At 38.9% G+C, this 14,551-nt stretch overlaps 1 protein-coding gene across 1 annotated transcript; it reads left to right on the plus strand.

Moving 5' to 3' along the window:
• The first annotated feature begins 4,372 nt into the window (after positions 1-4,372).
• Positions 4,373-9,559, plus strand: LOC121491937 (cytochrome c oxidase subunit 7A2, mitochondrial). The gene is made up of 4 exons (XM_041757143.1): positions 4,373-4,504; positions 5,732-5,821; positions 8,297-8,381; positions 9,379-9,559. The coding sequence occupies exons 1-4, from the start codon at positions 4,487-4,489 to the stop codon at positions 9,435-9,437; spliced, it is 252 nt and encodes an 83-aa protein (XP_041613077.1). The 5' UTR covers positions 4,373-4,486; the 3' UTR covers positions 9,438-9,559.
• The last annotated feature ends 4,992 nt before the right edge of the window (positions 9,560-14,551 follow it).

Here is a 14,551-nt window from a genome sequence, read left to right on the forward strand (position 1 = left end):
TACCGATTTAGTCTTTTCAAAACCTTCCTTTTTTTTTTTTTTTTCATTTATTTATTATTTATGATAGTCACACAGAGGGAGAGAGAGAGAGGCAGAGACACAGGCAGAGGGAGAAGCAGGCTCCATGCACTGGGAGCCCGACGTGGGATTCGATCCCGGGTCTCCAGGATCGCGCCCTGGGCCAAAGGCAGGCGCCAAACCGCTGCGCCACCCAGGGATCCCTTTCAAAACCTTCCTAATGACAACTATCTTCCTTGTATTTTCCATGAGTAAGTTTTACTAAACCAGTTACCTGATATTAATTCATGTCCACATTATAATTTACTAGTATGTGTTTATTACCTTCCTAATTTGATTTTCTAGAGGGTCAGGGATTTTAAAAGTTTTTTAACATATTATAAAATGTTAGATTCATATTAGGTAGTCAATAAATTATTGTTCAACAAGGAGTGAATTCATATATTTTTTGTTTTTTTGTTTTCATTCATATATTTTATATATTATTTTTCACCCACAAGGATTTTAGACCTAGAGATAAAGATTATTAATCCGAAGCCAGTCCTTCACTTTAATGAGGAAAAGACTGAGGCTTGCAATTGATAAATTATTTAATAATAGAGCAGGTTAGAGATAACCAAATGTTCCTTGATTCCAAACTGTAATACTCAAAATAAGAAACTATATTGAAGGGGGATCCCTGGGTAGCTCAGCGGTTTAGCGCCTGCCTTTGGCCCAGGGCGCGATCCTGGAGTCCTGGGATCAAGGCCCGGGGTCGAGTCCCGCGTCGGGCTCCTGGCATGGAGCCTGCTCACTTCTCCCTCTGCCTGTGTCTCTGTCTCTCTCTCTCTCTCTGTCTATCATGAACAAATAAACAAATCTTTTTTTAAAAAAGAAACTATATTGAAGTGCTATCTTTTCTCTGGTAGTTTTTGTGTATTAAACTTCACGTGAGGCTGTTTACTATATTGTTTTTGTAAAACTGGAAGTGGATTAAGCATGGTTCCAGAATTAAAACACATATCCCAATCACACAAAACTCTATTCCGGCTTTCCTCTTTTTATTTATAGATGCTATAGGCAGGATCAAAGTGAGGATTGTAATCTTGTTTTTTTTTAAAGGAAAGATTGAATAACTGATTTTTTTTTTTTTTTTTATGATAGTCACAGAGAGAGAGAGAGGCAGAGACATAGGCAGAGGGAGAAGCAGGCTCCATGCACCGGGAGCCCGGCGTGGGATTCGATCCCGGGTCTCCAGGATCGCGCCCTGAGCCAAAGGCAGGCGCTAAACCACTGCGCCACCCAGGGATCCCAAAGATTGAATAACTGATTTGGTAACTTTGCATCCCTAATTGTGAAGTATTTTTACTTAGTATTTTCACACAAATATATGTTGCAAGGCTTAAATTAACCATTACCTACCACACATTTTGCATATATCTAAATAGCATACTGCCAGTCCAGTTATAATGTTCAAAAACTCTCTGAATGAAATACTTTCTAATTATTTCTAGTAATCTAATAATAATTTTCCACTATTACAAAAGAACCTCAAACATGTTTTGGAAAGGAATTTTTTGAAAATAACTACTTTGCTACAGAGGATGAATTTACAGATCTAGAAACAAATTTCAAGTGTGCTTGAGAAGATCCAATAAAGTTTGATAGGCACCCCGGCAAATTCCAGGTATATTTTTCTGTCAGGGTAATCACAATTTACAAAACAAGAGCAAGGAAACAATAAGTGAGGAATCCCAAGGCTGAAAAATGTTTGAAAGTAGTACAATGAATAGCAAAGATTTTTTGAGTTTTTATTCTCAGTAAGTTCTTTCATGCTACATGCTATTCACTTAACCACTTAGTTGCTGAGCATTTTCTATGTACCAGTTACTGTTCTGGATGCTGCAACTATAACAGTGAAGAAAACAGTTGTAAACAGTCATTATCTAACTTAAATCTTTAAAAGGGTCATTGCTATGTGAAAATAGACTTGAGTGTAAAAGTACAAGTAGGGAAGCCAGTTAAAAGGGCTTTTGCAGTCATGGAAGCAAGAGATGGTGGGTTGGCCTACAGTGGTGGTAGCAGTAATGAGAAGTGGTCAGAGTCAGATTATATTTTGAAGGTGTATGTATTCAACAGATTTTTCTAATGGGTTAGTTTATATGGTATGATGGAAAACAGAGTTTGAGGCTTGAAATGAAGGAAATTGCAGAGGGAGAAACCTTGGAAATAAAGAGTGGAGAGTAGAATTCAGTTTTGGTCATAATTTTGAGATGCCTGTTAGACATTTAAGTAGAGATGTCTGGGGTTAAAGAGAAAGTTTATGTGCTGGAGAGTGCCGGCACATAAATGGTATTTCATGACATTGGATGAAATCACAAGAGGGATGAATGTTTAAAAAAGGGGAGGGGGGGCGGTACTCTGAGATTTAGAGATTAAGAGGATGAGGTTTCAGGAAACCAAAAACATTGCTGAAATAAAGAGAACCATCAAAGGACTAGAGTATAGAGGAAGCCCGTTAAGACCGTTTGAAACTTTACATATAGGTTGTATGTTATACCGTATGGCATTTATGGCTTATTTCCAAGTTAAAGTATATTGTGAAGGAGTGATCAGTTATGTTAAATGTTGCTGATAGATAGATGGAAAAGATGAAAATTGATATTGACAGTTTAACAATGTAAAAGCCATTAGGGATCCTAGGAAAAACATTAAAAGCCGGCCCAAAATGGGATTTAAGAGATTAGGAGAGGAAGAGAATACAAGTATAAAGAGATCTGTGTTTTATTTTGAAGAGAAATGGGATAGTAACTTAAATGCTTGTTTAATATGGGAATAAGCTTATATGCTGATGGAATGATCTAGTAAAGAGGGAAATTGTACTAAGTGACATGCAAATAAGGATCTGCATCTAAGGATCTATTTTATGTAAATCTTTGGTTCTTTTTGGACAGAACAGTAAGTGTCCTTCATTCAGTATATAGATTTATTATCCAATATATATCATTAATTCATCTGCTGGCTAACCTTTAGCCCTTTAAGCAGTACTAGGGGATGGGTAAAAAAATAATAATCTCTGTTCTTCAGTTTACAATCTAGTCTAGATGGAGAAAATGTAAGACAGCACATACTACTTTAACAAGTTCATATTTTAGACTATCTAATTTTTTAAAATTTGTAGGCTTCAGCTGTTGGTACCTGGTAACTGTCTCAAGGATTTGATCACAGTGTGTAATACAGAGAGGGGAATAAGCTAGATCCATTCAGTCCTTATCTAGGGAAGAGATGAATTGGCTGTTTATAAACCTTGGCGAGGAAGAGAACCTGAACTGGGGACAGATAACTTGGTGGATCTAACCCAAACTATCAGCAAGAATAGTAATTTTGACTTTACTAGTTTTTATCTACACATTTCACCTATGCTGAACCCATATATCTTATCATCCACTTTCTATTTGCAATCTCAATGGATTAGAAGACTTCATAAAAAGGTGACAAGATTTACTATAGGGTAAATAGTTTTATGTCTATAATTTATACACACTTGGTGGGCACAGAGAATAGAGAGATAATGTAACATTTAGGCAAGCCTGATAAAAGATACCCTGACAGGCCATCTGTACAATTATTGGCTCTGCCTAGCCACTCCAGTCGTGGAAAGAGCCCCGCTGAGCCTCAGCCAGTAAGACTTAATTGAGAGTCCAGGTTTGCCATCCCATGTCTTGCCCCACAGTTACATTTCCCCCCCTCTTTTCAGCACTTTCCCAGACACGGAGAAACGAGCGAAGACCTTCCACAATTGCCGGACACCGTGGTAGAGTTTCTTGCATGGGGAGTTCTGCAGCATCCAAAGGCACCAGAAGATGAAAACTGGTATCCCGGCGCAGCTGCTTGCAGCACATTCTCAGCACAAGCAACAATAACGCCCTCACAGTCTCATCCGCGGAACAAAACTGCATCGCGTAAGAGGAGTTTTCCTTTTCGTTCTGTATGTCACGCAGCTTCACAACTTAGGCCAACCCGGTGTTCTTTAAACATCTAAACAATGGCTCAAAGTTGGCTAAGTTGTAAAAACGCCTTCTCGTTCCAAATACACTGATTTTCTACGATACCTTGGTCTCGCGTTAATTTTATCCAAGCTAACTAAAAAAGTACATATAACACGTCATTCCTCGCCTCTCTGGTCTCAAAAGTCCTTTGCTTCTCCCGGCCTCAGCTTCAGGCACCAGCCACCTGAAAGGCATCCGCCAGGTTAGGAACGAGATGAAGGGGCGGAAGCGCCCAGTCTCCTAGAGCGGCCACGGCTGTAAGGCCGCTCTCGCTTATCTTTCGCTCTCTATGGTTAGAAGCTCAAGCCCCTCCTCCGCCCGGAAATATTTATGTCCCCCCTGACGCTAGCGCGAGGGCCAGAGGTATTTCCGGTTCCGGTGCGGGGACTTTCGTTCTTGGTGGTCAGTTGTCGCAGTTGGTGGGTAGTAACTGAGCCAAGATGCTGCGGAATCTGCTGGTGAGGAGCTTCTCGGCTTGAGTTAATATGGAGCGGGAGGATGGAGAGCGGAGGCCCGAGGGCCTTGAGTGAGCAGCTTCTCCTGGGAGGGAAGAAGGGGAAGAAGGCGACTTCCCAAGTCACCTTGATCCGTGTCCTGTTCGCCAGACGTTACTTTCCCTTCCATCTGTTCCTCCCGCCCCAGGCTAGGCTGGGCAGATGGAATGGAGGGGCCGGGAAGGTGCCCGGAAGTGGGTTAGACAGCCTTGGGTTCTCAGTGGCCACCCCTAAACCTGTCGGTCATTGATGAAGTCGGTAGCTCTGCTAGGAGTAAAACTAAGGCTCAAATGGGAGGTTTCTGATACACGGAAGTTTAAGGCAGAAAGATTTGAGAGACAGAAGTTTCAACGTTTCTGAGCTTTTGTGAGCATCAGAACGCGGGTTAAAAAGCAAGTCATTCACTTTTGGATGGGACTTTAGGAGCACTTGTGGCAAAAGTGCAGCGTTACTTCAATCAGGCCGTTCTGCAGTATCCTTCACCCCTCCACCGGCTTTGAGCGTGTGAAATACTTTCTCAAAATTTCGAAAAAGAGAAGGAAAATGTAACTGTAACTAACCGTTCTCTTTTGTAATTATTCAGTAAGGTTTTACTTAGGCTCTCAGTGTATCATTTATTTTGGAATATTGAGTGCATATTTGTTTCATTATTTGATTCAATTGGATAGATAAGGCAAGTTTCTTTTTAAAAAGAATTATGCCCTACTAAAGATTATTATTATTATTATTTTTTTAGGAAAACTGTAATGAAGAAAGCATTTTAACTAAGTAGGAGTCATGCTATTTTATTTTGGTATCAATTAATAGATTTTTGATAATATGGTAGAGTATTAAATGAAAATATTTGAACTTAGTGTATTTTGTAATTATTTTTGTAATATATGTATGCCAGTGTTTTACTCAAGGATTATATAATGCTACTCATTCAATTCAGGTACAGATGAGGGTTTGTTTTTTTTTTTTTTTGCTCAGCATCTGCACGAATTGCTACTTGAATGTGGTCTTTGGATACTGCAGAATTTTAATATAAGGAGTAGAGGATGGACAACCAATTGGAAAACCTGACAAACCGGATATGTTTTAACTGTCAATTTCTCTCTTTTGTAATATTAAAGATTGAAAGTGGTTGGTTTTGAAGGTTTCTTTATTAAAACCTAAATCTGCCTAATATATATGAATTTTTCATTTCAGGCTCTTCGCCAGATTGCCCAGAGGACCATAAGTACTGCTTCACGCAGGCAGTTTGAAAATAAAGTGCCAGAGAAACAAAAGCTATTTCAGGTACTGAAATATTTCATAGGCAATTATGAATTGTAATAATAGCAATTACCAAAAGGTGGAGATAAGAAGTACATTTGGAGATGTTTGATTGTTACTGATCCTGCTATATTAGCAAAAGAATAAGAAACTATTGATTAAAAAAAAAAAAAAAAGAAACTATTGATAGCTAATTGTGCATTTGCTATATACAAGAGGACCTTGGGGAAGCGGAAGGGTATAGTCAAAGATACTTTGGAGAAGTTACTTTGGGTTGGCACTCTTTGAGATAGTTGCACAAGAATAGATAAATAGACCGGAGAAAGGGCCCAGAAAAAGAAAAATTATATATGCAGACATTTAATATATGTTAAAGGTGCTATTCCGTATCAGTGGGGAAAGGATACAATAAATTGGTATTGGAAGAGTATAAATGCTTCTCCTGTAAGACATATTAGAAGAAAATATATTTTTCCAGTTTGGAGGTATGATTGACAAATGAAAATTATATAGAGGGAGCATGCTCTCTCCCTCTCTAAAATAAAGATATCTTTTATCTCTTTTTTTTTTTTTTTAATTTTATTTTATTTATGGTAGTCACAGAGAGAGAGAGAGAGAGAGAGAGAGAGGCAGAGACACAGGCAGAGGGAGAAGCAGGCTCCAAGCACCGGGAGCCGGATGTGGGATTCGATCCCGGTTCTCCAGGATCGCGCCCTGGGCCAAAGGCAGGCGCCAAACCGCTGCGCCACCCAGGGATCCCAAGATATCTTTTAAAAAGTCTTTTCTGGGGAAAAAAAAAGTCTTTTCTGCAGAAATAGTAGCGTAAGAATATTAAAAAAGCAAAGAGGTCATTATAGGATTTTAATTCAAAAAGCCCCCCAACAACCTAAATACCCATTAATAGGAGACTAGCTAATTCACTTAGAATATTTTCGCACAGTGGAATGCTGTGTGGCCATTAAAAGGAACAAGTTGGGGTTAAAGGGACTAACCGTGGTTTTTAAGATAGCATTAAGTGAAAAACAATATATAGCAGACCCTTATATGTCATAATCTCATTTTGTATATTAAACAGGTGTGTATATAAATTAGAAGATAATGTAGGCATTAAAAAATATCTACAGGTATTGGGATTCCTGGGTGGCTCAGTGGGTTGAGCATTTCACTATTGATTTTAGCTCAGGTCTTGATCCCTGGGTAGTGAGATAGTATCAGACCTCAGGGCTCTGTGCTCAGCAAGGAGTCTGCTTGGGATTCTCTCCCTCTCCCTCTTATCCTACCCTCCTGCGTGCTTGCGGTCTCTAAAATAAGTAAATAAATCCTTAAAGTATTTATAGATATGTACTACAGTGTTAATATTGGTTTTCACATAAGAAAGGATGGTGGGATAGAGTAGTTGACCTTTATAAGTAGTTCAATTTTTAGTGATTTTTTTAAATTTTCCTGGGGTGATCTCTGGTTTTTCCCAAATAAAATTTTAAGTGATTAAAAAGACATATCTTCCTTGACTTACGATTGAGTTGTATCATTGTGTCATAAACAATAACCCATCATAAGTTGAAAACCTGTTAAGTTGAAGATTCATTTAATGTACTTAGCCTACTAAATGTAGCTTAGCCTACCTTATATATGCTCAGGACACATACATTAACTTACAGTTGGGCAAAATCATCTTACACAAAGCCTATTTTATAATGCTGAATATCTTACATAATTCTTGACTATTGTACTGAAAGTGAAAAACAATGGTTTTATGGATACAGAATGGTGGTAATTCATTAGTTATTTAACTTCATGATTGTGTGGCTGGACAGAGAGTTGTGGTTGTCTGCCACTGCCCAGCATCATGAGAGAGCTTTGTGCTGCATATTGCTAGCCTGGGAAAAGGTGAAAATTCAGAATTTAAAGGACAGTTTTTACTGAATGTATATTGCTTTCACACCATTGTAAAGTTGAGAAATCGTAAGTTGAACCGCCGATAAGTCAGGGGCTGTTTGTATGACATGTAAAAATGAAATACTTACATTTAACAAATGTATTAAATACCATCTGCCACGTGCTGGGCTAAAGGTTAAAGTTATAATTTAAGGTTACAAACAAAACCCCTTCTCCCTTTTTTCTTTAAGGAAAAAAATTAATCTTTCTTATGATTAGATCTAAAGTGTGATGATTACTGATCTTTTTAATAATTTAGTTGATGAGCTCCATCAGTGTATTTTCACAGCTTTAACATTTGTATATTCCTTGGAAAGAATATCTGTATTGGATCTCATTAAATTTTAAGAGAAAGAATATTGACTTCTAGGAGTTCTTATTTTAATACTTCAGTGGAAGTAGAGACAGAATCAGGAAAATTGTAGTCTTTAAATTTTGGTGTTTACAATATTTTAATTCCACGAGTTTAAGGAGGCACTTAATTTTATATAAGTGGATTAGCCTTTCGAACTTAGTTGAAAACAAATCACACTTGTATTAATTATTATTATTTTTTTAATCTAGGAGGATAATGGAATTCCAGTGCATCTAAAGGGTGGAGTAGCTGATGCCCTCCTGTATAGAGCCACTATGATGCTTACAGTTGGTGGTAGGATATTTGGAGTGCTTCACTTATACACAACCTCTATAAGAACAACACTTATTACTGTACCCAGAGTGCTTTGATATTTTTTCTGTGAATTGGGCAGGTCCATTGTTCAGTATTAGCAATGGAATATCAAAAATTGGTATACTAGGAACAGAGTTAAGAATTTTAATGATTGCTCTCTGGGGGAGGAAGAGAAACAATATTTGAGTGATTACTGTGTGCTTGTCCTATTGATGAGAATGCTACATAAAGGGATTTCTGTAACCCTTTTATTAAGTCTGTATGTGTCCTTATTTTAAAGATGAAGAAATTATGTTAATTAGAGACAATATTGCCTCTATGTGTAAAAGCTGCAGTTTGAATCCTGATTACAAAGTCCTCCTGCTCATGCCAAAGTGCCTTTTTGGTTTGGATTGTATACAGTGAAGGGGCACTTATGGATGAAGACAACTAACTAGTGACCTTTGGGCTCTCTTAAGATCTAAATTGATTGGTATGACTATTTCCTAGGTATTCTGGTAATTAGTTTTAGTAAATTTTCACTTAATTAGCTATTACATTAAATTTGATAATTTAAATGTATCACTCTTCCTTGGTTTTACATTGATGATATACTTTAGGGAGTGCTTGCATTTCTTGACCTCTTTTTCAGTATTTGAATCATTCTTAGCATTTCACATGCAGTTTTAGATTGGTATGGAAATAACCTTTATATTTATTTTTAATTTTATTAAAAATTTCTTACATCTTATTAAGTTGACAACTACATTATTGTGCTATATCTAACACTTTCTGTAGAAGTTAACTGATAGTAAAACTAGATTAAATGTGTTTAAAAACTATATTTTAAATTTTGCCAGCACCTGTCAAAATGCTTTTTTATATTCACATAAAAGTAATCTTAATGCCAGACTTGCTTCTCCCTTCTCTTACAAGTTTTATACGTATAAGTATCAGAATTTCTTATGTTTATTTTTTGTTTCTTTTTATTTTTCAGGAACAGCATATGCCATGTATCAGCTAGCTGTGGCTTCTTTTCCCAAGAAGCAGGATTAACTTCAATTCATCTCAGCAGGCAGTTGGTTGTTTCATTCAGCTCTCTATGGACCAGTAATCGATAAATTCAATATTTATTGACTTAATACTAACTGCCACCAATAAAGCAGTCTTTACCATGATTTGTCTCATTTTATCATTTTATACTAATAATTTCAGTTTTTGATCAGCCTTGTAAATCTTAGGTAGGGAGCAAAAAAATGGTTCTTTTGTCATTAGGGCTGTATAAAATACCATTGTGATATTTGTGAAATTTTATTTTGTAAATAAATTAATAGAGCAGATCAGAATTATACATTGGATGGTCTTCAGTCTTAAATGACGTGACACTTGAAAGCATATTTCTTTGACTCCTTCCCCTCCCTGTTGTGGTATATCCTGGGATATGCTAGAACCTGAGGTTAGTGGAAGCAGGTCATTTTTGGCTCCGGGGGTTCAAGTTTCTTTTTTTCCCCTTTCTCAGTTGTGTTAGCATATGCTTAAATATTGGATGTGTTTCACAGTTTAGGATTAGGCTTTAGTAGAGAAGCTATAAAATAATTTAGGACTCATTCTTTCACACTAACAATGGGCTTCTATCACTTTAATCTATAACATAAAGGGTAACTTTCCTTAAAATACTTCGTTCATTTCTGAAAACTATCTTCTGCAGGAACTTAAGGAGTCAAACTTATTAGTCATCTCCTCTGTTAGGTGTACATTTTTAACACTGAAATTTAGAGACTAGGTGAATTTGGTCTAGGGGAAATTGATAAGTCGAGGTTTATAAACTTTCTCTGGGTGCCTGGGTGGCTTAGTTGGTTATGTGTCTGACTTGATTTCGGTTCAGATCACGTACTCAGGGTTGTGAGATTGAGCCCTGCTTGGGGTTCTGTGCTGGACATGGAGGCTGCTTATCATTCTTTGTCTTGGGGCGCCTGGGTGGCTCAGTCAGTTGTGTCTGCCTTCGGCTCAGGTCATGATCCCAGGGTCCTGGGCTTGAGCCCCACATCCAGCTCCCATTTTGGTTGGGAGCCTGCTTCTCCTCCCTCTGCCACTATCCCTGCTTGTGCTTGCTCTCTGTCAGATTAATAAATTTAGAAAAAGCCAATAGTCTTCATGTTGAAACAGACTTCTAGTATAAATCTATCACAAAAGGTACCTAATAAAAGATGTCTCAGCCTTGAATCTCAAAGGTGGGAAAGGATCTTGGTAGCTACATTATCTAACCTGCCACCAAATGCAGGAATCTGCCCAACTTCTGAATCTTCCTACTAATAGCAGCCAAGAACACTGCTTTGGAAGGGAGTAAAGTATCAGACATTTCTAAATGCTGAGAAAGTTCTTAAGTTGGGCTGGAATGTGGTTCAATTTGGTGATTTAGAGCTAAAAAAGCAATTGCTGGTTATATTTGGAAAAAAAAGCTACATATGTCAACATTTTACAAAGAATTTAGCTTTCCTAAATGTGATTTGAAATGCTTTTATGACATGATGTGAAAGACAATTGTGTAGTAAAAAAAAAAACCTGATACCTCTGATAACCTTCATCTCAATATTGTGAGAGGTGCTTTACTATTTCTGACAATTTATAAAACATTTTTCCATGTGAAGTGTTCTGTTTAGGCTAGGGTATCATGGTAAGATTGGGTAAAGTAAAAGATTAAATCCTTAAGATACTTGAAAATTCTTAAAAATAAATACTGAGTTTAAGTATTTGCCCTTTAAAAGTCTACTGCAACCAAGGGTGGAGATAGGGAGGGGTCAAGGAGCAAGATCCCAGAGTAAGGGTTGCTGGACCAGTCCTGTGAAAATATCTCCTATACTTAGCATTTAGTAAGAATGCTGTTATAATTACTGATACATTTCAAAGACTAACCAAAAGTCCATAGAACAGAATCCATAAAAAGTGTTGAAAATGTGGTGATCAGAAAACAAAACCTATATTCAAGTCTTCTTTATCTTTATCATGCAATATGATCTCTTGGAGATTAGTATTTGTTACTAAATAGAAGGAATTCTGTGATGATGTGTTATCCCATTAATATAAATACCGTAGGAGATATATCTAAGTGGAAATGTTGTTATAATTAATACTATGCTCAAAATTACACTTGTAGTCTGTAGCTGTTGTATATAAACTACAGATGAAGGAACAAGCTCAAAGAAGGCATGCAATTTACACAAAGCTACAAATAAGTGACAGCACAAGGTATCAAATCCAGTTTTATCTGGTCTTTCCAGTATACGTATCTTATGTTGTTTGATTAAGTGTTGACTGGGATAGCTTCAATACACTATTAATAGCAACATATGCAAATATGAATCCTCTACAGACTTCCATCTCCCCTGGACAGTTAAGCTTATTGGAAGAGTAATGAGTATAGTCTCCAGTTCCATTACTCAGTTTCACATTGATTGCTATAATTCATAATCTACCTACCTATGTAACATCTGTCTCGTCCACTTAATGCCGAGATCCCAGCTCAGCATTCTAATCAACCACCATATTGCTCTGCTTCTCGGCGCATTCATCCTCATTTTTGACACTGCTGATAAGTGCCCAAAATTCTGCTGGAAACTGACTTTCTCCCCTTTGCTCCCTATGTTCTCTTCATCAAGAGTTTCATCCCTTTGAATCTGAATTCAAATTTGAATTATAACCGATAAGACTGGGAACCAGTATAGCATTGTAGTTAATCATACAAATGATAGAAGACCCAGCTTCAAGCCTTGGATTACCATGGGTAGCTAACCTTGCTAAGCATATATCCTCCTCCGTGTAAATGGAATAATACTCCATGCACATGTTTTTATCCTAATACATGGAAAGCACTAAGAATGATTTCTAATACATACCAAGTGTGCAGTAAAAGTTAGCTGCTTCTATTGTGAGCTCTCTGGGAAAAGGAGCTATGTCTTCATTTCCTATCCCTATCAACTTGACACAGCAGGGACTATGAGCCCGTCAGGGCTGGTAGGGCAGGCTCATGATTTGCTCCGCAGGGTAGGTGCTTCTGTCTTTCAGTTCTCCTTAGGGTGTGGTTTTCATTCCTGTGAGGTGACTGCTGCAGCTCCAGCCCATTTTCTTTGTTGCCCTGTTAGAAGAAGGGTTGGTGAAAGAGCACACACTAATAGGTGAGCTCTTTAAAAAGAGCTTTAGAAGCTCCAAAGACCTCAGCTTAGATGTCTTTGGCTAGAGCTTTGTCCCATGATCATGCCTGGTTTCAGAGAGGCCAGGAAATGTCTCAGCTGTACAGATTGCCAAATGCAATTGGAATTCTATATAATAAGTAGGGAAAACAGTATTGAGTTGGCAACTAACAGTTCCCTGGTGTTTTTTTTTTTTTTTTACAGTGGTATGAATAATGTTTTTCAAAACATTATTTCTCAGCATTCTCTAAGTGAAGACTGCAAAAAATAAAAGCAATGCTTTACTGTGTTGTCATTAACCCTGGGAGCAGTGCTGCTGCGTCTCCACGCTCTGTGACCCCTGAGCCCCCGAAATCTCAGCTCACACACACCAAATCTCTCCCACCTCACTTACAACAGTCCTGAAAACTCAAAGAAAGCTATGCTATACAACATTTACATTTCTCTCTCTTGACACATTTCTCTCTCATGAATAAAAAAAATCTTAAAAAGAAAAAGATAGCTGGACGTAGGAAAACCAGGTGTGTTGTTCTCTTTGAGTAACGTTTGCTACACAGTTGGGGCATCTTCGCTCCTCAAGGCAAAACAACAGATGAACCCCAGTAGGAACCAGATGATGGCCCCGAAGATGCCCGGGGAGGTGAAGGAGTCCTGCCAAGCCTGACTCTGCAGACCGGGCAGCCTCCAACGACAACAATGGAACTGGCAGGGTACCTGGTGATACTTGGGCCGTGGCTGTTGCACACCCTGGGGAGGTGGGAGGGTGTCCCTGTGTCCCTGTAGCCGCGCGGCCCCGCCCGCCGAGTGGCCCAGGCCCGCCTCCAGGCTGTAGGCGCGCTGCGGCTCCCGCGGCGGCGGAGGCTTGTGGTCCACTGCGGCCGGCGGCGCCAGGCCTGCTCCCGCCGGGACTCCTGCTCCCGCGCCGGCTCCGACTCGCGGGGTTGCCGCTTCCAATCTGTTGTTTGAAAAGGTAAAGTTAACGCCGAAGGAGAAGAGCTGGAAGCAGCTCAGTTCCTAGTTCTAATTTCTGATGCCCACAACTATATCTAAGCCTGTTCTTAGGCTCGGCTGCATTCCACTGGCGAAGAACTTTCCCATTTTTGCTTAAATTACTTCAGGTGGGTTTCTCAGCCGGGAACCGACCAAGGCAGGGTTTCCGGACTTTCCTGCCTATTGGATCACCTAATGGAACTACAACTCTACCGTTTACTCCAAACAGTACTTAGATGATTAAAGAATGATGGTCATCACTGGTCTCTTATTGGGAACGGGAATGTTTCAAAAAGATTTCCCGAGGGAACACAAATGTACAGGAATATGGAGAATACAAGAATGATAGAAACAAGAATTATGATGCTGTTATAGGCAGTTTAGTTCAGGGTTTGCAGAAACCTCTTCCTGCTCTTTGAGATCGTTTTGCCTAAGTTCCCCAAAGCTGACAATTCCACGGGCATCTAGCTTCAGCTCCTTCCTCTTGGGTGCTGGATGCATCCTGGTGGAGAGCAACATCTTGTAATCCACTTGTAACCCAGGACCCTTCTTCTATATATACATCAAGACTAATAATTCAAGTCAACAGATATTGAGTGCCTCCTATGCGCCAGTCACTATGGTATGTGCCTGGGAATCCTGGGTGAACAGAATTAACATTATAGTGAGAGGTGGCAGAGAAGATGACTAATAAAATGTAACAATAAATTGTAAAATATGTTAGAAGGTAGTAAGGTCTATGGGAAAAAAGGCCAACAGGGAGAGCTGGCATGAGGGGGAGTGATTGGTTGCAGTAGTAAATAAGATGTGAGGATCAACTTCAATGGGAAGGTCATTTTTTTAAAAAGATTTTATTTATTCACAAGAGACACAGAGAGAGGCAAAGACACAGGCAGAGGGAGAAGTAGGCTCCCTGCGGTGAGCCGATTGTGGGACTGATCCCAGGACCCCAGGATCATGAACTTAGCCAAAGGTCTCAACCCCTGAGCCACC

This window comes from Vulpes lagopus, chromosome 1 (genome assembly GCF_018345385.1).
Source record: "Vulpes lagopus strain Blue_001 chromosome 1, ASM1834538v1, whole genome shotgun sequence".
Classification (NCBI taxonomy): Eukaryota; Metazoa; Chordata; class Mammalia; order Carnivora; family Canidae; genus Vulpes; species Vulpes lagopus.